Source organism: Mytilus galloprovincialis, chromosome 8 (assembly GCF_965363235.1).
Source record: "Mytilus galloprovincialis chromosome 8, xbMytGall1.hap1.1, whole genome shotgun sequence".
NCBI lineage: Eukaryota > Metazoa > Mollusca > Bivalvia > Mytilida > Mytilidae > Mytilus > Mytilus galloprovincialis.
In genome coordinates this window covers 71577888-71601726 of record NC_134845.1, presented here as the reverse complement: position 1 = coordinate 71601726, position 23839 = coordinate 71577888, and the positions used below count along the sequence as shown (strand labels likewise).

Genomic DNA, 23839 nt, shown 5'->3' with positions numbered 1-23839 from the left:
ATATGACTACTAATTTTGAAAGTCCGTGATTTTCTATGGAGATGATAAAAATTCATCAAAGATAAAACGGACATAAAAAATAACAATAATTGCGTAGAAAATTGAACAAAAAATTCTGTCACATAATGAATGGATTAAACAATGCTTGAAAATACTGTTTATACATATTTTATTGCTGTTATAATGTGTAACAATGTCGGAAAACTTTGTTAATTCATTTTTTTTCTCGATAAAACTAACAATGAATTTCTTGTTATGGCATATTAATTTTAGTCATATTTCTGGAAATAATTTATTCATGAATAATATCGTGATTTAGTCTATAAACACCAGATTGAATGGCCTTAATCACAGTTATATTTTTATTTTTTCAGTCAGAATGGTGGTTTAATACAATTTGATGCTCCGTTTTTAAATTTTCTATTAACTTTCTATTAATTGGTTGTACCCTCAGGGTTTAACACATTCTCGATTTGTACAAAACACGTTCAAAACAGCACCTCTACTTTGGTAAACTGCTTTGTAAGCTGATTTTAATCTCATTTTATTTATCAAATTTGAATATCATTTCCATTTATTATACTAAAAAGACACGCTATGTTGCAGATTTATATCGATTGTGTCATTTTGTTTTATAGCAAATTCGTAACTTTTACTTTCTAATGTAGTATAAATAATTGGTTTGTTTTATAATACTGATATAGTTATTCATAATCATAAAAAAATCATTGATATGGTTGGAATATAATTAATGATAACCGAAATTTTTCGATCAGTCTCCTATTCATATGAAATGTCTAACTTTGAAACATCTGGTTTCTACGAATTCTGCCAATTTGGACAATAAATGGTATTGAGTTCTAACTTATTAGCAATGTCATGAAATCTTTCTATTTAGAAAAGGAATATTTCATTTAATCAAGCTACAGCATTCCATAATCATGAATTGACAAGTTCATCAGTTTATAAACAAATACTATAAAAAAAATAAAAAAATAAGGTTCGAATCGACATTTAATAACCCTTTTTTTTCTATGCTGCATGCAAAATTATACAGAGGAAAGACATCTGTTTCTATTACCTGATGTACTTTCACAATCAACACACATGTTCAACAGTTTATAGGTGTTTCATAGAGAGTTTTTATACCATTAAAGTTCAAAACGCAAGCCACATAATCAACATTAACAAAAATATACATCATATCATTCGATCATTTATTCTCTCCAAATACGAGTCAAATTAACAATAAAAAAATGTAAAGAGTGTTAACCAATTTAAAAATAATAATAACGTAAATAGGTGATATATGATGACAATTGTGAAATAAACATGTGTAGGTAACGGATAAATTGACAACTAACGATATCGCTGTTTTATCGAATGCATTATCGATAAATCATATCGGAGACATTTGATGGTTGCCTAACGTACATTGACAAATATTTAATGTTTGTTTGGGACGAAAAATTATGTCTGATAATTAGTTGATATTTAACAATGATATAAACAAATAAAGGAAACATAAAATCGTACACTGATAGGCATACTTGTATGCTTACGGTCCATTTATAAAATTAATACATTCCCTGAAATTGATAAATTTCGTAAATCTTAACACATGCTAAATTGCAAACGCTTGAACTTCATATTTGTGGACAAAGGCACATAACCCCGTTATCATTGATTTTAACTTTAATTACGTGTCCTTCTTAATAAACAAATAAAAAACCCAATACATTACGTTAAAACATACAAATAACAAAGGAAAGACCATTCTTGAGTATCTGTCAATGCAGTTAACATCGTTGATGCGTGGCAGATGGATACGAGGCAGTTTACATTTCACACTTTTTTCTCGTACATTTGAGTTAAGTTGTCTCCTTCTTTTCACGCTTGAATTTTTTCGCCTCACTAAATTTTCACGGTAGTAACTTCGTGACATACAATTTCTTGGAAGAACTGGAGAAGCTACAATTGTCCGTGAGATTTTCTCTCCATTTTCAGCACAATTTCCTTGCGAACGAATTGCAATAATTGGTGACATCCTTATTTCATCTATTTCAGCGAAATCAACACTATTGTACTAAAAAATTCAGAATATCATATCTTATATTATGTTATAGATAAGGCATATCTTTAGGGTTTTTCTGACATATAACACAACGAGGGGTTCGATTGGAACATTATAAAAAATAAAACATATTACAGTATTGTTCCTTACTGAATAAAAATTAAAAAAAACATATATTATGACATTGTTTATAACAAATGTTCATGGAGAACTTGTGTTAGGCGGACAATTATACGCCGATATGTCAAAGGAAAGACCGAACGTAGGGATGTCTATCTTTGGGCAAATCCGGCACCCCGATATGTTTTATACGACAAGAAAAACCTTAAAATGTGCATTATCTTACCGATATACCGTAAATAAATATATAAACTATATAAACCATTATCCAGTTACGATAAAAATATAATAGTAATTACATGAACAGATGAAGCAATACACAAATAAACTGTTACGAAGTCTCTTTGTATTTAATTTATTGTATTAACTTAGTTTTTGAAATAGGATGCTATGTTTTTTTTGTGTGGTTTTTTTTATGACATTTCTATCGCGGAAAGGCATATTATTTTGTACGACAATTTTAAACAATGTATACTTGGGGTAGAAATCCATGCCTTAGTGTTATGAATGTTTCAAAATATTATGAACATTAAATGTTCAGAAAATAAGCATAACAATGATGATTCATGTCAGCACAAAAAAGCTTCTAATAACCATGCTATTTGATTGCTACAAATTATTTTGAAGCTTCAATTCCGAGAAAAAAATAAATTGAATAAAGACTTTGGTTGCTTGTTTAAGAATATACATGTATATATATCCGGGTCTGGGATTTTCTCGATGTGTTGAAGACCCATTGGTGGCCTTTGGCTATTTTCTGCTGTTTTGGTTGGGATGTTGTCTCTTTGACACATTCCCCATTTCCATTTGTAATTTAAATATATACAAGATAAATAAATGAAAATAATTAAAGGGAAACATGTTGAACCCCCATTGACAATGCTTTCAGTGTATGTAGAAAATTGAAAACAATAGACGACAAAGAAGTGTTTTCTTATAATTAGTCATTACGAATATTAAAGCTTAAGAGACATGTCATTCCCATATTGAGGTAAATTATTACGTCATGTTATTTGATAATGCGAAGAAAAGAAAATCATGACAAATTGGTTCTAGAAACGACTTTATCTAAATGAGATTTTGATTGACTTTGCACAGGAACTGAATAAAGTTTCAATTTATCTAAGGAATAATGAGTAAATTCATCGGTATCAATATTGAACAAACTTCTAGTTTACCAAAACTAATCGTACTAAAAGATGAAGGGTTTTGACCGTTTACGACTATCCTGCTATTGCTGTCGGTGAACTGCTAGAATTCGAGGGAATAAGTAGGTTTAGAAAAATGGAAAATTGTGCATTTAAATCCCAGTTGGCCACAGCCTATGATTACATTATGTAAAAATCAACTGAATTGAATGCACAAACAACCTATACTATTTAAAAAAAGTTCCACATTGATATAAATGGCGTTTTTAACTTTGAGGAAATACTAAAATTAACCTAAACAAAATACCTATTCTATAGGATGTATTGTTGATTAAAGAAGTAAAAGAGGGACGAAAGATACCAGAGGGACAGTCAAACTCAAAACTCGAAAATAAACTGACAACGTCATGGCTTAAAATGAAAAAGACAAACAGACAAATAATAGTACAGAAGACCCAACATAGAAAAATAAAGACTAAGCAACACGAACCCCACCACAAACTAGGCGTGATATCAGGTGCTCTGGAAGGGTAAGCAGATCCTACTCCACATGTGGCAACCGTCGTGTTGCTTATGTTATAACAAATCCGGTAAATAGTCTAATTCGGTAGGTCACATTCATGAAAGGGAAAGGGATTGTAGTTACGACGTAAGAAACATATCCGATATCATTTGTGAAACGGTTATTCCATAACGGTCAACCAACTCGTGATGGCGTCCGTAAAATTTACGAAGTGATGATTTCAACTTCACCAGTTGGAACTCTGGGTTTAATAGCTTCCTTGTGAGCAGCTCTCTATCAAGAAAATCATGATAGGAAATGCAATCACGGGAATATCGTGTCAATTTGGGAGAAACATACCCCTTATGCAGGTGCTGCTTGAATGTTGCTACTTAGAAATGGAAAGTTCACAATTGGAAAGCTGAAATCATCTCTTTTGTCGTAAAGTTTTGTTTTCAACCGACCCTCATATAGTAAACTATAGCACTTAAAATTGGAAGGAGGGTGGTAATGAGGATTTCTCCCAATTTCCAAAAAATGCATATTGATATGTTAGTTTCTATTCAAATGTAATCAATGATACCCTTAGTTAACTTTTCTATTGCACTATTTTTTTTCGCGATGAAAATGAGAATAGAAAAGACAGCATGTGCTTAAAATTGAAAATATTGTGACTTTAAATCTAGAAACCCTCTCTCAAATTTTATGCAAAATGTAGCTGTCCGAAAATTGGTTTCGTCCAAGTTTTTTGTTAAAAAACAGAGACCTATCGTTCTGCATGCAACTGACAACGTAAAGGTTTTAGTTGTGGTATCCTACTTGAGTACCATGGATTTTGTGACTGAACATCATGATATTGTTTTGACTTGGGCATGATTGAAAAACATGGATCATTTTTTTTTAATTTGATTTTCATTAAACATGTACTTTTTTGTCTTTGACCTTCGACCTTTGACCTTCGATCAAGACCTTTCAGATACGTTTTGAAAACCTCTTATATTAACCCTTAGTTCTTTTCCTGTTTTAATAGATTTTCGTTAATGTTTTGTTTTATTCCAATTCTCTTAATAACGGGAACATTTCTATACATTTTATTCATATTTAATCAATATTGCTCAAAACAATTGTCCAAATTGTTAACATTTTAGTATTCAAACATCTAATAACCCCTATAATCATTCTATATTTTGTTTGACACTTTTTATGTTAGAACCTGAAAATGTATAATTTATAATCAAACAAAAATAAGTTAATTTTTATTCAAGATTTAAAAGAATTAAAAAAGGATTTTCTATTGAAATATATACAAGGACAGATGTATATGACTCCAGTCTATTTCCTTTATTCTAATGTTTTGATAGAACCATTTCTCACCAAAACAAGTTTGTAATATTTATTGACTTATAAATGTAATATATGGCCTTTGCATAGGAAGTTTTAAAATCTTAATCGCATAAAAGGAGTAGGTTCAGTAAGACCCCTTTTTGGCCCCAAAATATAGCAGTTTTACAAAATTGTTAAAATGTAAACTTTTAGTTATTTATTGGACAGTAGAATGCTTCTGCTACATAAATATGGGCTGTTTTTGACAATACAATGCACATATATCCGGTACTAGCACCATTAAGTCATGCTAAATTACTGAAATCCTCATAATTCTAGCATTTTAGTTAAATTTTAGACGGTTTTCGTGTAAAACGAAAGTGGCCGCATTCGTGTTCATCCTTAATATTGAAATGTTAGTTGTATTTTATAATAATACATAACATATATAAAGGTTGAGGATGAACACGGATGCGGCCACTTTCATTTTTACCAAAAACCATCTGAAAAGTGATATTTTTCGGCATATTAGGTAGATTTTTCATATTTGAGCTTGAATCGGATCGTTTTTAATGACTAAATCTGTTAAAATCTTTCACATAAACTAATTAATTCAAATAAAATAGACACTTAAGTGTTTAAAAAGTGGTCAAAATCTTTCGTCAGATGAACCTGAAATTTGAGGACAAAATCGGTCCTTACAGGACCTACTCCTTTATAACATGTTTTTAATATTTTGTATAACACTGAGTCATCGTTGCTTATACATTCTTGGCTTTCAAATAATCGGCTCTGAGGGTTCCTTATGAAGGTCAGTCAAGAAAGCGCTTCGGATGCATAAATATTTTTCATCTATTTTTTTTTACAGCAACAGGTCGTTATATTGCTGATAATCTCATAGTCCCTAAAGTATCACACGCTCAGAAGTCGGTGCTTCGATGGCACCTATCTTGCAAACTGTTTTGTTTTCTAAATTGCGAAATTATTACTACCCTTATACATACATGTCTTGTAAATATTTCGTTTTGAACGTTCCTGATTAAGGAAAATGAAACAATTGTTGTGGAATATAACATTTATATATAGCTATTTCTAATTTTTAGGAATACTATTACTATTAAACATATGTGTAACGACTGGCGTTTTTTTTACAATAACTCAAGGCAGCAATTGAAAACAATTATTCAAAAAGAGACAAACAAGACTATGACCAATATTACAAAAAAAAAAGTTGTGAATAAACGCATCATAGATACCAGGATTGAAATTTTATATTTACACCAGACGCGTGTTTCGTCTTCAAAAGACTCATCAGTGACGCTGGAATAAAAAAATGTTAAAAGGCCAAATAAAGTACGAAGTTGAAGAGCATTGAGGACCAAAAATTCCCAAAAGTTTTGCCAAATACAGCTAAGGTAATCTATTCCTGAGAAAGAAAAGCCTAAATATTTCAAAAATTTTAAGTTAAATCCATTTTTGCCTCACTTGTTTCGTCCTTTGTTTTAGTAGTAAAATATATGGCTATCTTTTTTTTCTGATATTTTTACATGACAGGGTGTTTCATAAAGAATGTTGGTTAACTTTTTACATACTTTACCATCCTGTATCATTGGTTGTGTATCTTTTATCTTCTTGAACTTCTTCTTTGCACGTTTCCCCCAATATGTATAGTTGACTGCAGCATACTCCAGCAGCGCAGCAAATACAAATACAAAAGAGACAACCAGGTATATATCAATGGCTTTTACGTAGGATATTCTGGGTAACGATGAACGTACACCATTACTGATAGTCGTCATTGTTAACACAGTTGTAATACCTACAATATAATTACCGACAAAATGAAATACAATTGGTTCAAATTAGTTTATTATTGTATTCAACTGTTTCACGTTTGTGACAATCTTACTTATCAAGTCGATATTATTTTTTTTTTATTTTCTTCAATAGATATATATTTTGATACTGACATCATAACTCGAAAAAAGGGAAGCTGATGGCTGGTATACATCGAACTGTTTACTATAGATCTTAAACACCTATACTAAATGTTTTATTAAATGAGATGATTACAGCGTTAAAACGCGATAAAATAATTAGTTCCAATCTGTTAAAATCGAAGTTTGACATACAACAATTGCGTAATAGATTTTGATCATGTAATTTTCACGCAGACCCAGCACAATTGCTTAAATATGATGACAAAATTTTATGTGTCAAATTAAAAAAAAAACCATTTCAACATATTTTGTCCCGAAAATCTTAAAAACGAATAGTACAAGCTATAGCAAAACTTTTCAGCAGATGATTTTATGTATATAAAAAAGTTAGTTTTGATTATTAGTAATCGCCTTGATAAACAATTTCATAATTCATGTAGATTAAATAATGCATAATCTTATTAACAATACATATGTGCATATTAATGTAGCTTTACAAACCCAAAGCAACTCGTGCTGATGTGGCCTCATGGTTAATCCAGAATGACACCCAAGACAGCATAACAATCAATATAGACGGAAGATATGTTTGAAAAATGAAGTATCCGACATTTCTGTATAGCTTGAAGCTTAAGGAAAGCCGCGGATAATCTCCTGTAAAAGACAACATCATGTTTAAATCATTACAAGATTATTCCTTGTTTTATGTTAAAACGTTTTTGTTTACGTGTAAATTAAATCATCAATATATTTTTTTTAAAAACATATGTACTAGTATTCTAATAAAGGATGGTTTCAGACAAACTTAGTTCTTACTCTTAATTATGAAATATAATTTTAAATACTACTACTACTATTATTATTTCTACTACTACTACTAAACATGATTTGAGCAAATACAAATTTCTATTATGAATTTGTATTTATTTTTTCGTTGATTTTGTCACTCAAAACATAACAGAAAAAGAGCCAACCGATAATGTTGCAATTGTATGACTTAAATACAATACGAACGTTCCTGAGAATGAAAATATAAATTCTTCTATACTCAATATCTTGTGATCCGATGAAAATAAAATAGTATACAGTGATGTTTTAATACTATCTCAGATCAAGGAATAAACTATCCTTCCATTTGAAGGTGACTGTTACATATCGGTTTTGAGTAAATGTTCTGCTACTAATTTTTCTGTTGATTTTTTTTTATTTTAGAGTGTAAAAAAACTCTTTAGATGTTTAAGAAAAATTACGGGATTTTGATGTTCCGTTTTATTCAGTTTATTGTTATGAATTTCGAATTTGCAAATGATATATCTCATAAAGATATGAAAATAAGGAAATGTGGTATGATGTGGTATAATAGCCACTAAAACTAAAGTCTGATATCTATAAGTAACTATAGATCACAGTAAAACCTATTTTCAAATATTCGGCCTCGAATATCATTGTCGAAATTTTTCTGGTATTGTAATTATTAATACTACATCATAAGTAAAGCTCATAACATAATGTCACTTTTAAAAATTCCCAACATAAAATTATCAATCTTTTCAAACAGGAAATCCAAGAGCCTGATTATATAACAAAACAATTGACGAATAACAAACATGACAGACATCTTCTTTAATGAAACAAGCACAAGATAATATTTCTGGAACTGCGATGAGATAATCAAGTTTGTAAATATTTTCCTTGACAACATTTATGTGCCTTCCGTCAATAAAGTCTATCGAAAAAAATATGTATTCCTCCGCGTATCAAATGAGCCCTTAAATAACAATATGTTCCTTGATTGTTTCAACAAAAACAATGACCACACTCAGTAAAGTGAAAGTGAAAAACACAATTATAGATTAAAAACAAAACATGAAATAGAAAATCAAATGCTGAGCAAAAACTGAACTACTAAAAGGAAGAAAAAACCTGAACTACTAAAAGGAAGAAAAAAAAAGCAAGATGAAGGTTTGTCTAATCTAGATGATTTTTTTTTATAATTTTACCGTTATCTTCATAACATGTTTGCTTGAATTAATCAAGATTTCTCTTATCTTTTATCTTAACTGCTCACATTTACCCAAGGGTTCTGACTTTAAATAAATCTTAAACAAACAGCAATGTCTGTTTTTCCAAAATTTAGATATAATCAGTTTCACTCGGAAAACTCTTTAATGAAATATAGCAACCGTTCTATTTTATGTAGGAGTGTTATATTCGGGAAAAAAATGCATTGATGAACACAATACAAGTTTGATGGGAATTCAATGCACATCTAATGTGAATGCATTTATATAAAACATTATACTTAGTCAGGAAATGACATTATACAATTTCAGATATTAACGCTGGTGTAGATGCTTAATCTGTTCTTAGAGCGTTATATACTTTTTTGTGTTATGGTGCTCTTTGACAAAGAAAGCTACTGTAGAATATATAAACTTTCTGTTTTCAGTGTCGTCAATTCTATAACTTACTTTGATGTTTTTTTGTCATGCAAGACGATCTTAGTTTTGGTTTCAGTAAAAACTATCAATTACAATTATAAAGCTTGTTCATGGTTGCTCTAGAAGATATGACATTAAATTCCATAAAGTCGAAGTTGCTAGTAGTATTTAAACTAACATGGTAATTATAGAAGTAGAGTGGTGTTTTGTCGAGGCAAAACATCTATGTTTGTCCCTTGTAATTGATCGGCATAAAATAAGATAAAATATAACAGATTTATAATTTAGTAATCTGATAGGATGTTTTTCTTTTTTATTACAATCCTCAGTAGTGTGCGATTCAGAATAGCTGGAAGACCAAATCAACACGTAATTTGAAAAGAGAGGCGAAAGATACATAAGATACATTCAAACTCATATGTCAAAACGTCATGCCTAAAAAAAGGAAGACCAACAGATAAACAATAGTACACATAACGCAACATAGAAAAACCAAAACCTGAACAAAACGGACACAACCAAAAACTTGGATGATCTCATGTTATACGGCCTTATTCATAACAGTAATGGTGTTTAAAGAACCAGTAAATATAAATACGATTACTGTCTATTTATCGATATTTTTAATAAACTTGTTCTAGTAGGTTATTAACTAACGATGTAATTAATTCTTTGAATATGTCTTTATCGGTACTAACTTTGATTTTGTTTTTAATAGTTGGAACATAACTAAATTTGGGTACATTTTCAGTAACAGACATTTGCGGTCCTACATCATTTTGATATTTACATTTTGACATTGTACAAGGAAACGTTGTTTTAATAGACTATTAATGATATTTCAGACACTATTGTGAACTGATTGATAATTCGGTTTGTGATAAATTATTTATTCATACGTTACAAATGACTTACTAGTTTTGCATAGATATATGAAATTTGGACAACTTATTTATGCCTCATGAGGACAGAGATTATCACATGCTGTCCTTGAGAATGATAGAATTGCCAAATTTTCTCAACTATTACAGTATTGAATTGCAAGAAGAATAGAATATATATTCTTTTTTTTAAGGTAAATACTAATGATATTAAGTTACAATAATGTACTATTCGTATAGAAAATTTTTACCTAAAGATACTTTCAACCGTGTTGCATTCAAATACGTTTTAAAACTTTCACATTTCGATATGTTTGAAAGTAGTTACATTGTATATAACCTTTTCTTTACATTTAATTGAACATTAAAAAGACACGTAATTCTAATACCTACTTTATGTGAAAATCTTTTCTATATATTTTGAAAATCAAATAGACAAGGGGACCTTTATTTCGTATTCATTAGAATAAAATAATCGGCAAAAGACTATAATTACGTGGAAATAATTTCAAACATTTAGACTCGCTCAATAGTAGATGTCTCATTTATTATCATTTTGTTGAAGAATGTCACATTCCTGTGAAAGCCGCCAGACATAAACATTTGTAATGTATAATTGGTAACACCAACCATACTATTTCATGGAACAAGTATAAATTGTTATTGTTTAATACTGTGTTGCAATAATTTCTCTTGAATAACAGTATTTACAGAGTTGAGTACTATTTTATCCTTGCACACATATCACCGGCATGGTAAATGTTTTCTTACTTCGAAAATGTTGTTAAAGCATAATGACAAGGTAGAAAAATAGGGATGTCAAGGGGGTAGGGTAAAACAATTTTAGAACAAAACAGGTTTGATATTCAATTCTATAAAGTCGCAGTTGCAAGTAATATCAAAATAAAATAACAGGATAACTATATAAGTCAAGGGGTGTTTGTCGAGGCAAAACCATATATATGTATGTAATATTTTTGTTATCGGCATCCAGTTATTCCAACCAATGTTTACGTTATATTCCTTTTAGCATGATAAGTATTTTTTATTTTTTTTACATTTGATCGGTTTAAGCTTCCTGTGCACCTCGAATTTTAAGAAGGGTTCGTGTTGCTGAGTCTCTTATTTTCTATGTTTTGTTGTATGAACTGTTGTTTGCCTTACAAACTATTACTGTTTTTTGTCATGAACTTGTCATTTAATTATTCGACATATGCTTTGAATGCCTTTGGTATCTTTCGCTTATTTGTTAGAAATATCGTTTTATTAATATGTTTGAAGTGATTTGTAAGTAAAAATTATCATATATTGATATTTTAAAATGCAAAAAATATGTTAAAATATCCTTCACTGAACAGAATCTACTACGTATAAAACGAAATCAAAGATACTTTCATTTTTTTTTTAAATGAGGACGCGAATGCACAAAAAACCATGAATTTTGTTTTACTTAAGCATAACACTGAGAATGAAAATGGGCAATATGTCAAAGAGACAACAACCGGACGCAAGAGGAGATAATAACAAAAATTATAGCATAAAATTTTCACAATTAGCTGACGATACTACTTTATTTCTCAGTAATAAGAAAGAAATCAAAGCTGCTATGAATGAAATAGAAATTTTCGGATCATTTTCTGGGTTAACTTTGAATAAAAATAAAACAGAGGGTATACGGATAGGAAAACTGAAAAATAGTTAAGATAAGGTAGCTGGGATTAATTGGACAAACAAACCAGTCAAAGCATTGGAAATATATTTTGGTCATAACATAGAAGAATGTGAAAAATTAAACTGGGAGAATAAAATTGAGAAAATGAATAAACTATTTCATTTATGGGGGAAACGTAATATAACTTTAATCGGGAACATTCTTATTATAAAAACATTAGTTTTACCACTTTTTACATTTTTGGCAAGTGCCTGTACAGTTCCGGAGAAATTCAGAAAAGAAATAGAAAGTAAATGTTATAAATACATCTGGGATGGTAAACCAGATAAGGTTAAAAGAATTACCATGATAAAGTCAAACGAAGAAGGGGGGTTACAAATGATCGACATACAAAGTTATTTTATGTCTCTAAAAGCATCTTGGGTAAGTAAACTCATTAGTAATGATATTTCAAACTGGAAGTTGATTCCATTTAAATATCTCAGCGTGGTTGGTATTAATTGATTAATTTTTAAGATAAATTTTGAAAAGAAGAAAATTCTAGAATATATCAAACATATGGACCCTGAATTTTATAGAGAAGTATTTAATGTTGGGTAATATCAGGCGGTGGACAGACAAAAAAACCTACCAACTTCACAGAAGTTAGGAAACAGGTAATTTGGGGGAACAAACTGATTAATTTCGAAAATGAAACTATTATTTTTAAAAATTGGATTAAGAGTAACTTGATATTTGTCAATGATATTATAGACGACACTTGTAATATATCTCAACATTTTATTCTCGAAAAATTAGAATGCAAGAATAATTGGATTGCAGAAATAAATATTTTGAAAAAAGCCATTCCAAAAAGACTGGCTTCAGATGTTACAGTCTGAAAATTCTATAAAAAGTATTGTAAATATTCCTAGACAGAAACTAATCTGGAAAGGTAATTACATTGAGGCTTCAAGCTTTTCAACAAATATATTATATAAGTCAATTTGTAAAGATAAAACTGAACCATCAATTGGTGTTAGCAAATGGATGCGTATTTTACAAATTAATGAGAACCTTAGTATTAACCAACTATATGTTTTCATGTTTCATTATTTAGAAGAAAATAAGTTAAAAATATTTAGAGGGAAACTTTTACAATTAATGTTACCAACAAAACAATTATTGTTTAAATGGAAACGAATGACAGTCTATGTAATGTATGTAACGAAGAAGAAGATTATAACCACTTTTTTTTTTTATTTCATGTCGATTTTTAGAAAAATTTTGGAAAAGTATTTTTGAGTTAATGATAAAATCAAATTTAAATTTAGAGTATCCTTAAAGCAATAATTTCTTGGACATAAAATTTTTGACAAAAATTATTTTGGTCTGAATTATTTCCTAACAATCTTAGGTCTTTCCATATACAAATCATATTATGTATCTAATCAGAAATTGACAAAGGTAAATGTTTATCAAATTTTTTGTTCGAGAATACATAAAAAGATTCAACGAAAACTGAACAATGAAACTTAATCCATTACTAAAGTCACTAAAAAGAAGAGAAGTTTAGACGATTGATAGAATAAAACATAATGTATTAAAAGAGGGACAAAAGATACCAAAGGGACAGTCAAACTCATAAATCTAAAACAAACGGACAACGCCATGGCTAAAAATGAAAAGGACAAACAAACAACAGCACACACGACACAACATAGAAAACTAAAATGTTGTATAATTATATTTCAAGAAATTTATACATATTATTATAATATATACATATACATTAGCAGCTGATTGCTAACCCAGGTAATTGTTAACAATGTAACAAGCATATTTGATGAATAAATATATAATGTTGTTAAAAAAATAAGATAATAACAAAAGACCACCAATTGGTCCTCAACGCAGCTAGAAAATCCTGCACCCGCCAAACTTCTAGCCAATGTAGAATAAAGAAACACACAGCAATACGCACAGTAAAACTCAGTTGAAAAGAAGAACGAGCCCGATGTCAGGAAAGGTAACAAAAGAAAGGTCTCTTATGGAGAGTTGTCTCATTGGCAATCATACCACATCTTTTCTTTTTATATAAGCAAAATAACAATGATACATAAATAAACAAAGCACTGCTTGCAGTTACTGACATACCAGCGCCAGACCTTAATTAATCTGATTGAAAGATAATGTCTTCATCATATGAATGCATGTTAAGAGTATGTTTAAAACAATCTCATATTACTTTGTATATAACTATTTTGTTACATTTTAAAAAAAAAACAAATCAACGTAAAATAATGCAGATTGTAGTTTAATTTAGTGTGCTGTTTACATAATTTTAATGCAATTTTGAACCTATTTTCTGATGCCAAAACGAAATCGAGGATGCTTATTTTTATGTATAACAGTATTGAAAATTCGCCACTACTGTTATAAACCTTTTCTTTTTAGAACATACAGACCTTTGACTTCTGTGTTTAAAGTTAGAAGATGATGCAAAATCGTCGAAAGAATGCTTTTCAGTGTCTTTTTGTAAGAATCAATGATAACAATGTTCAAAATAAATAACACAACTGAAGGGTCAAGTGTTTACCACAGATGTTGTCATCTAAAACTGACAATTATTTTAATACATAGCTATTAAAACATAACATATTGCAAGGGTTGTCAGTGACCTTATATGGTATATACACGGTCAGTTAATATTGGGTTTGAATCCTCGTGTTAAATTTCAAATAGACTGTGTAATATACATATACTTCGGTTATCTGATACTCGGGGAAACGTTTAAACGACTATAACTAACTTTAAGTACTTGGAAAATTCTGTCTTACGTTAACAATGATAAATCTTGTAAACACGGTGCATTATATACATTGGACAACGAACTTAAATCTCTCTGATATCTGTAGAAGATATAATATTGTAATACATTTACCTGACGACAAACTTTCTATTCTTCGTACCGTCCTATATTCTATAAGGGAGAACTGGGGTAGTTCCACATTATCTATCCCATACACCGATGATCTACCATCTTTCCAGTTCAAGTTTAAATCATGCATATCATAGCCATCTATTTATATAAAAAAGAGAATTTAATGAAATAAAATGATGAATTCCAACTGAAATGTCCTTTTATCAAACATGACTCTTCAGACACATATGATTTTGCAACATTTATTTTTTATCAAAATAAAAAAAGGCAAGGAAATCTACTATTATGCTTGTGAAATGAAAATAAAACAAAAAAGGAGACGACTCATAATCCTGTTTCCACAGTTATATAGACATAACGAGTTAAATGTCGCCCATGGGAATGTCAAACATCATTTGCATAAAAACAAAATGCACATCATTATTATATATGAAGCCTTCTGTAAAAGAATACGCAAGAGGAGAATCAAACAGAATTTAAAAACAATATCGGACAATAGATAGTACAAATTCCGTAAGTACGTAATATGAGGAAACTGTAAAAAACAAATTGTCAAAATCAATGTATTTATATATTATTATTGTATCACTAATCATATTTAATAGATAATAATCTAACTGTATAATCTCCCTGGTTAAACAGTAACTAATTTACAGGGATACCCGACTGAATGCTGTGAGTCTAGTAAGTTGTAAACAGCAGAGAAATGTGCAATAGAAGATTTATTTTATTAAAAAAAAAAACAGAAAGACATACATTGTACAATACCAGGACCAAACGAGCATGCATACAAGTGCAATTTAACAGGTAAAAAGAAAGTAAAATTCCCAAAATATTACAATCAGAGAAAAATCAAAACGGAAAAACCCTAATCAGATGGCAAAATTAAAAGCTCAAACACATCAAAAGAATGGATAACAACTGTCATAATCCTGACTTGGATCAAAGTCACCTTAAGATTTTTGTTTTATTCAACTATTTGTAGATCTTGTCTTAGTGATTATATTTCTGTCTTTTAGCAATTTTCAAGACAAAATCTAAAATGAATTGGTTAAATTTGTCGCTCGATGATATCCTGTCACTGAATAATTTTATCGATATATAAAGATCCTACTTGAAATAAAAGATCGGCAATATCAGTCGTAAATGTTTAGGGTAACAATGACCAGGACACATACCAAAAAATAAAAGTTTGAATCATCTAAGGGAATGTTATCAAACCTATGTTTTAAATAGGTTTGATCGATGTGTTCTTAAATATTTAAACACGATTTTAACTGAATTTTTATTTCAAATTGCCATCAGTTTAAAATTCATTGAAATCATATAATTTCTGAAGTGTCATATGATTAGCTAAGATTATTTTTCTGCACAGCTACAGATTTCTTGCTTTCTAATGCATAATGGATGGAAAATTTATGTGTTCTGAACAGCCGGACGAAAATAAAACCTACTACCTCTGAATGTCTTAACGAAACCTGTTCTAAACATCTTTACTGAAAACTATCAGTTTGAGACAGCTGCTACTTAACACGAGTATTTACTCATTGGGGACCTCGTCACGATGACACATAGTTGCTTCGATTCGTTTTTGGTAAAGGATAGTCTCATTAGTGATCATATCACATATTTTTATTTGTTCATTTATTTTGTATTGCAATGAACATGATTTTGTATTGCAATGAAAATAATTTTGTTTAACTATTTTGTAGTTATGAAGTACATACATATGTAACCTAGTGCATAACAGAGAAGATTGAGATCAAAATACGTTAACTAGCGTTTTCGTTACTCGAAAATGTAAAGCTGCAAACCAAATTTATTACTGGCAACGCTATTCATTATGGAAATTCAATCTCAAGAAATGAATGTAAAATATATCTTTATGACATCTAAAGTCTTGAAGAAGGCAAAAAAGTAAATGTAATCATGGGACCAATTTATCAGAAAACATTAGTGATAAGGCTTAGAGAAGTACAATAGCTCGGAGTCAACCAATCTATTAGGTTAAAATTGTACGAGTCTGATGTATTATGTTCATACTTGTCTGAACATAAAAGCTAATATACATTGTACCTTACATAACTGGTCATCAAATGATGGTTGCCTTTACGAGATAATACATCATTACACAACTTTGCTATATTTGATAAATGCAAGTGTCTATACAATATCAACGATGAGAAAATACTACAAAATATTCAATCTGTTCTCCAGATAACTTTGTATAATTTTAAGTCAATTTGAATATCTTTAAAAAAAAAAAGAAAAAAAAGTAAAGATTTTGGTGATTTTTTAGGGTAGCATAGAACCGAATATACCAACGAGACAATAGAAAGATTATTAAGAAAAATAGACGATACCATTCCAATAAAAAAAAGCATGGTTGATTTATAAAGTACTTCGTTACTTAGTTGAAAATTCATTTTTCGAATTCAACTTGTCATAAGCCGAATACCCCTCCGAGCTTAAAACCTGTAACCAGGAGGGCCCTCTGGAGGATACAATAAGGGTTATGCAATTAATTCGAATTCCTAAAAAAGAATGACTGAGCCTCTCGAAATTAAAACAAATTATGACAATGATCTCTTGACGATGACAGAAACTCATTCAACATTGGTGGATATTATTTGAAGATTGCGGAACATATATTTACGATGGCGATGCGTCAAAATACAAACATCATTTCGAAAGAATTGGCAGTCTTTTCGAATTTGTTTGTTTTTCTGATTGGGTCCCATTTGGAATGTGAACTAGCATCGCAGTGGTGCATAAATTGCACGAGGTGCTTACGCTAGAGTTCTTGTGATTCACTAATTTTTTTTTTATATCTTAAATGTCTATCCAACATTGATTTTCTAAATTTGAACATCAATACACTACAGTTACCTTAATCTAGTCGTATAAACTGTTATTTTAGCGATTGTTTCATTTTCATTGTTGTGGGTTGTTTTTTTTACTGACTGTGGTTTGGGAGAGCAATGGTTCATATTTTTTTGGGACCTATTTTTTTAATCGATTGATGCGTTTTCAACATCGGTAAAATTCTCTTGCCTTTATTAAATTCAGCAGATTATATTTCGAACAAAGTTGTCACTTGTTTAAATCTTCTATATTCGTCACGGAGGTAAACAATTCGATGATACTATACAAAACGAATAAAATGCCATTTTTACTTTTTATTCGAGCGTCAGTCATGTGTCGTTTGTATACGAAACGCAAGTCTGGCGTTTATGGTATTTATGATGAGAATTTTATACCATGTTTATCATAGGAATTGGTTAAATTGTCTTGTTGAATTCTTCAAACAGAATATGGAAATCATAGGAGGTTATATTGGTTACGCACGCGTGGTGCAATACAAAATTTAATCCTGGTATCGATGATTTTATTTATATATAAGATATACACCAATATCAAAGCAACGTCAATGAAACGATATGAATAACTAGTTATCAAAGGTACTAGGATTATAATTTAATACGCCAGACGCGCGATTCGTCTTCATAAGACTCATCAGTGACGCTCAGGACTAAATAATTAAAAAGCCAAACAAATACTAAGTTGAAGAAAAGAAATATTGAAATCAAATACCTTATCTCTATGCACTGATTTCCTCTCAGGGTTTGGCAATGTTTCTTTTATTATTATATTCGTTGTTAAATCAGTTGTTTGATTTTGAATATTTTGAACTCGTTGATTACTTTCCAAAATTGTCGAAATGTATAATATATATAAAAACTCATACATTCTTATCGCATCACTTCATATTTTAACTTAATTGCACCCTCGATCTTTCTTCGATCCAAAGCATTGTTTATAAGAATCATTTTTCCTGACACAATTTCAATTTGTAAATAAAAGACTTGACCGGTAATGAAACTATCTCATTATTCGATTTTCTATCCTCTTGTAGTATAATGGGGGTAATTAGATTATATCATGCTTAAGAACCATTCTATTATTCTATTGATACTTATACATACTTAAGAGAACGGTTTATTTCTTACTTGTGTGTTTAGCAACATGGGTAACTGTTTGAGCTGCAGCGCGTGTTATCTGCTAAGTTTCTTTTTTGTCAAAAGTGTTTTGAAAATTAATACAAGTACGAAATTCTTCGATTGCGCATTTTTTACAATGTTAACATAAAGTCAACTTTATATGGCCATTGTTATATTATAGTTCGTTTCTGTGTGTGTTACTATTAACGTTGCATCGTTTGTTTTCTCTTATTTTTGAGTGTAAATTGACATTGCGATAAGACGTGTCACGGTACTTGTCTATCCCAAATTCATGTATTTGGTTTCGATGTTATATTTGTTATTCTCGTGGGATTTTGTCTGATGCTTGGTCAGTTTCTGTGTGTGTTACATTGTAGTGTTGTGTCGTTGTTCTCCTCATATTTAATGCGCTTCCCTCAGTTTTAGTTTGTTACCCCGATTTTGTTTTTTGTCCATGGATTTATGAGTTTGAACAGCGGTATATGCCTTTATTTAAAGTATAATTAAAATGAGATAAAAGTTACACGTCAATAACAAATCAAAAGAAAGACAAAAATAACCGACAAATAAAGGCAACAGTAGTATTCCTGTGTATAAAAGTCATAAAGCGATTGAGTAAAATCATTATTATTAATTTATCAAAGATACCAAGTTTACTATTGTGTACGCCAACCGCTTTTCGTCTTCAAGAGACTCACCAGTGACGCTTGAATAAAAAAAATTCTCGGTTTCCGACAATATACGTACTTCAACCGTTTCGACAATATACCTATATCCACAAAAGAAGACATCATTCATGTCATTATTGGCTTGCTCGTCGATTGGTTAAAAAAGATAGCACCTTTCGACAGTAATGTGTTTTTTCATAATGCTGTCGTTACCATTTGAAGTAGAATGATAAAGTTACTTACAATATATTTAATTATAGATAATTTACCTAATTTGTGCACTTTTGAAGACAGATATATTTGTTTTATTTCAGCTTTCCATTTTTTAGCTCTAATACAGGTAATAAAAGAACAGCGAGTAAATCATGACTTTTCATTTTGTAATTTAAGAAGGGTGGACGACATTTTTTTTCTACATATGGAACATTTAATGGCGATTACAAAATTGTATGTTTTATCATATATATATAAGAACAAAACGTACAACAACATTTTCATGGAGAAAAAAAGGGCAACAAAACCTTTAATAATTTACTTATCTATACTATAAAAAGTATACATCCGTAAAACAGTTTAATACAATTAATTGACGTTTTATATATGAACGTTTAAACTTTAAAAAGTACATACCCATTTTGCCAGTTTTACTTGGAGCAATTTAATGAGATAAAGTATTAGCAGATGAAAAACGAAGGTCCTGATACCATCCATTTAGGCAATTTGCTTAATTATAGATCAGTTCAATAAAAATAAACTACAAATAAAGGCAACAGTAGTATACTCGTAAATCTATGGACAAAAAAAAAAAATTGGGTAACAAACTAAAACTGAGGGAAACGCATTAAATATAAGAGGAGAACAACGACACAACATTAAAATGTAACATACACAGAAACGGACTAAGCATTAGACAAAATCCGATGAGAATAACTAATATAACATCAAAACCAAATACATGACAAGTCAGGTCTAATAATTTTTAGATAATATATAATATATTCGATTGAGAACAACTCTTCCGACAAAATTGTTGACTAAACTCTCCATTTGTGTGTAGAAATATTCCAGCAGTTCATGAATATACGATACATTGATGACTTGCATTGATCAACAACAATTTCCGAGGATCCCCGGTTTCTTGTGGTTGCTGTTGCTCAGTCCAGTTTCAGTATAGCGTTTTGAAGTTGTTGTAAGTCTTTTTGGACATTTTTGTCATGGTATTGGCTGATTTCCTTGTGTTTTGGTTTCCTTTCGGTATGTTTTGTTCCTTTTCCTAAGCATATGGTTGTTAAAGAATGATACCGATTCTTTTCATAAAAAAAATGCTGGTGTATGGCGTGAATATTTACGTTTAACACCAGAAAAGAAACTTCGGTTATAGATTTCAGAAATTTGCGTCGAAATAATAATATTTATAGGTGTTGTTTTAATTTTTTATGATTATTAGCGAAGAGGCTCAATTGAATGATTGTTAGTAAAAGAACCGTGGATATGGAATTCGAGGTGAGATAACGTTGACTGTTTTAACTATCCTAGACGTTCATTTATCTATCTTAATTTAGTGACCGAGATGTATTCCCATTTCTGTTAAATTGAAGAAATGTATAAACCTATTGCATGTAGAACTGATAGACATTTAACAGAAAATGATAGTACAAACGGGATGTCTTCAGAGAAATCAATCATTGCAAACGGCTCAGATATGTTACGTAAGGTTGACGGCTGAAGATAACTCATTTAATCTTAAATGTTCAATTCATCACAGAAAGAGTCTTGTTCAAACACTACACAAATAGAACCGATGTCTCAGATTCTTATCTCTATTCACGATTGTTATAAATTACTAACAATTTCCGATCCAAAGGAAATCTCCAGTGAGTCTTTGTGTCTCATAAAGTTCAGTATTTTTCAAAGAGATAAACTTGTATTTTAGCTAATTTATGATTATTAACTCCTTTCATTTCATCTCAGTCTTCTTATATTGAGTTTGCAATAACTTATATAAATACGAACTAACAAATAGTTTGCAATTTTGTAAAAACTTAACTGGGATCATATGTTCATATTCATTTTTCTGTCAATATATTGAATAACAGTGAACAATAACATTTTGTAAGAAAGATTATTTTCAAATATTATTTGAATAATTCCATTGTTTAATGAAAAGCTGTAGTTGCATGATCCACTAGGAGAAACCCCGAAAATCATTTTGTTTGGTTTTCGATGAACAAACCTAAACAATGTAAAAGATAACGTGTGAACACAAACGGTCAGGATATAAGTTATAACACTCAGTATCAATATTTCATATATTCATAAAAAACCGTTAAAAGGCTTTGATACAAAAGATATTTCTAGAATAACAGGTTCAATATTGAAGCGGATAATTTAATATGAAATAACTGCAATTAAATAACATTCAAAACAATATAAATAATGGAAAAGATAACTTATTTTCCGTATATTAACTTGAAACGACTTATCTATATAATGTTTTCTAAAATGCAATCAATTTTCACTGTTCATAAAACATGAACAGTGAAAATTGATCCCGCAAAAAAAAATCAATAAATGGTTTTCTTTTCTATAAGCTACTTATATGAAAATTGTAAAATTGCGAACAAAACAAAGATGATTGCGATGTTTTATTACCTTGCATCACGATAAATTCGCCATCTTAAAATTATTATTTCCAAAGTCATTATTTTTGTTTTGTTTCCTGATGACGTTTCTTAGTTTCAAATGGCTTGAATGAGTAATAGAATCGAGAACGCCTTTAAGAAAGGTGAAAAAAAATATGCACGCAAGACAAATGACATCATAAGTTACTGAAACTCGATCGATAAAAAATAGTTCTATAGGATAGCCTCGAATACAAATTACTATATCATAAACGGTGAAAGTTTAAATTGAATTTTGTTTATTAATACAAATATTTTATGCCTAATCCTTACTGTTTACGCAATTCGTTTTATTTACATTGGTTCCTATGTATGGTGTTTATTTGAAAAAGTAAAATCGTAACGTTATGGTCACTTTACAGAATTAACATACCGCCTGTTATTGTAAAACGACATTCCCTTGGTACGTTCTACTTGGGAGATAATTGTATTGTATTGTAAACCCAAACGGCACCAATTGATGTTGTCGGAACATAAAATTCAAAACTGCTATCTCCATTTGAATGAAACTGATTGAAAACAACTTTAAATCATACATTTAAAATCTGTCAAATGTCGTTTGCGCTTGCGCGTATTTTTCATAGTATCAATTGTGAACTGATTCCATGAGAAGTAGTGACGTTATCAAATCAAAATGAACGTTACAAATGTTGTTGCATTAGAATTATTAAGTACAAACGTATAATAGGAAAATAATGTGAAACTTACAACTTTCTATCTCCACTGTACAGTTCTGTATATCTAGAGGGTAGTTATGTAAATCCATCATACATGCAAGAGTTGAAGTGAACCTGTCGAAATATATATATGAAGTTTTATGTATGTAAATTGCTGGCAGTTGACTGTTGTCCGACCATTTAGTACGTGTTTTGATATGTGTATAATTATCATAAAACAATGTCCCCATGACACATTGTCTCTACAAAAAATGTCCACAGACAATATTGCTAATGAAATACTGTCCATGAAAAAAATTAAATATGAAAAGGGGTCTGTCCCGAGGACATACTGTCAAGTTCTTCGGGACAATATTTCACTGGGAATACTGCCCCTAACTAAACTTATTTCATATATCAAAAAAACATATATTTCATCATTTGTAATGTCAAATATTTTAGGTGTACAATAATATTCTGTGAACATACTTTTAAAGTACTGACTGTTACTTTAACTTGACGTCAAGTCAACTGCCAGATTTGGATTCGTTAATACGTGAATGATTATTTACTCTATCACATTGCTAAACGGCTCCGCCTCTCTTTACAATGTTTCCTCGTTATGCCAATCTGCTCTAGCACTATCTAAGCTATGTTTTATATATATAATACTATATGTTTGTTATCATCAATAAAATAAAACACTTACTGATATCATTGTCTAAAATGATTTTTTTTATAACCTCTCTTTCATGAGACAAATTTTCATGACAATTCATTAACAATATTTTGTCTAAATGTACATAAAA

At 30.0% G+C, this 23839-nt stretch overlaps 1 protein-coding gene across 1 annotated transcript in view; it reads right to left on the bottom strand.

Moving 5' to 3' along the window:
- Positions 1 to 1677: 1677 nt before the first annotated feature.
- The window catches only part of LOC143042505 (gamma-aminobutyric acid receptor subunit beta-like), a 52372-nt gene continuing 30210 nt past the window's right edge, over positions 1678 to 23839 (bottom strand). Inside the window, exons 5-9 of the mRNA XM_076214832.1 lie at positions 23083 to 23165; positions 15025 to 15162; positions 7609 to 7761; positions 6760 to 6986; positions 1678 to 2086 (exon numbers count right to left, since the gene is read on the bottom strand). Coding sequence (XP_076070947.1) covers positions 1700 to 2086; positions 6760 to 6986; positions 7609 to 7761; positions 15025 to 15162; positions 23083 to 23165 — 988 coding nt within the window. The 3' untranslated portion in view covers positions 1678 to 1699. The remainder of the gene's footprint in view (positions 2087 to 6759; positions 6987 to 7608; positions 7762 to 15024; positions 15163 to 23082; positions 23166 to 23839) is intronic.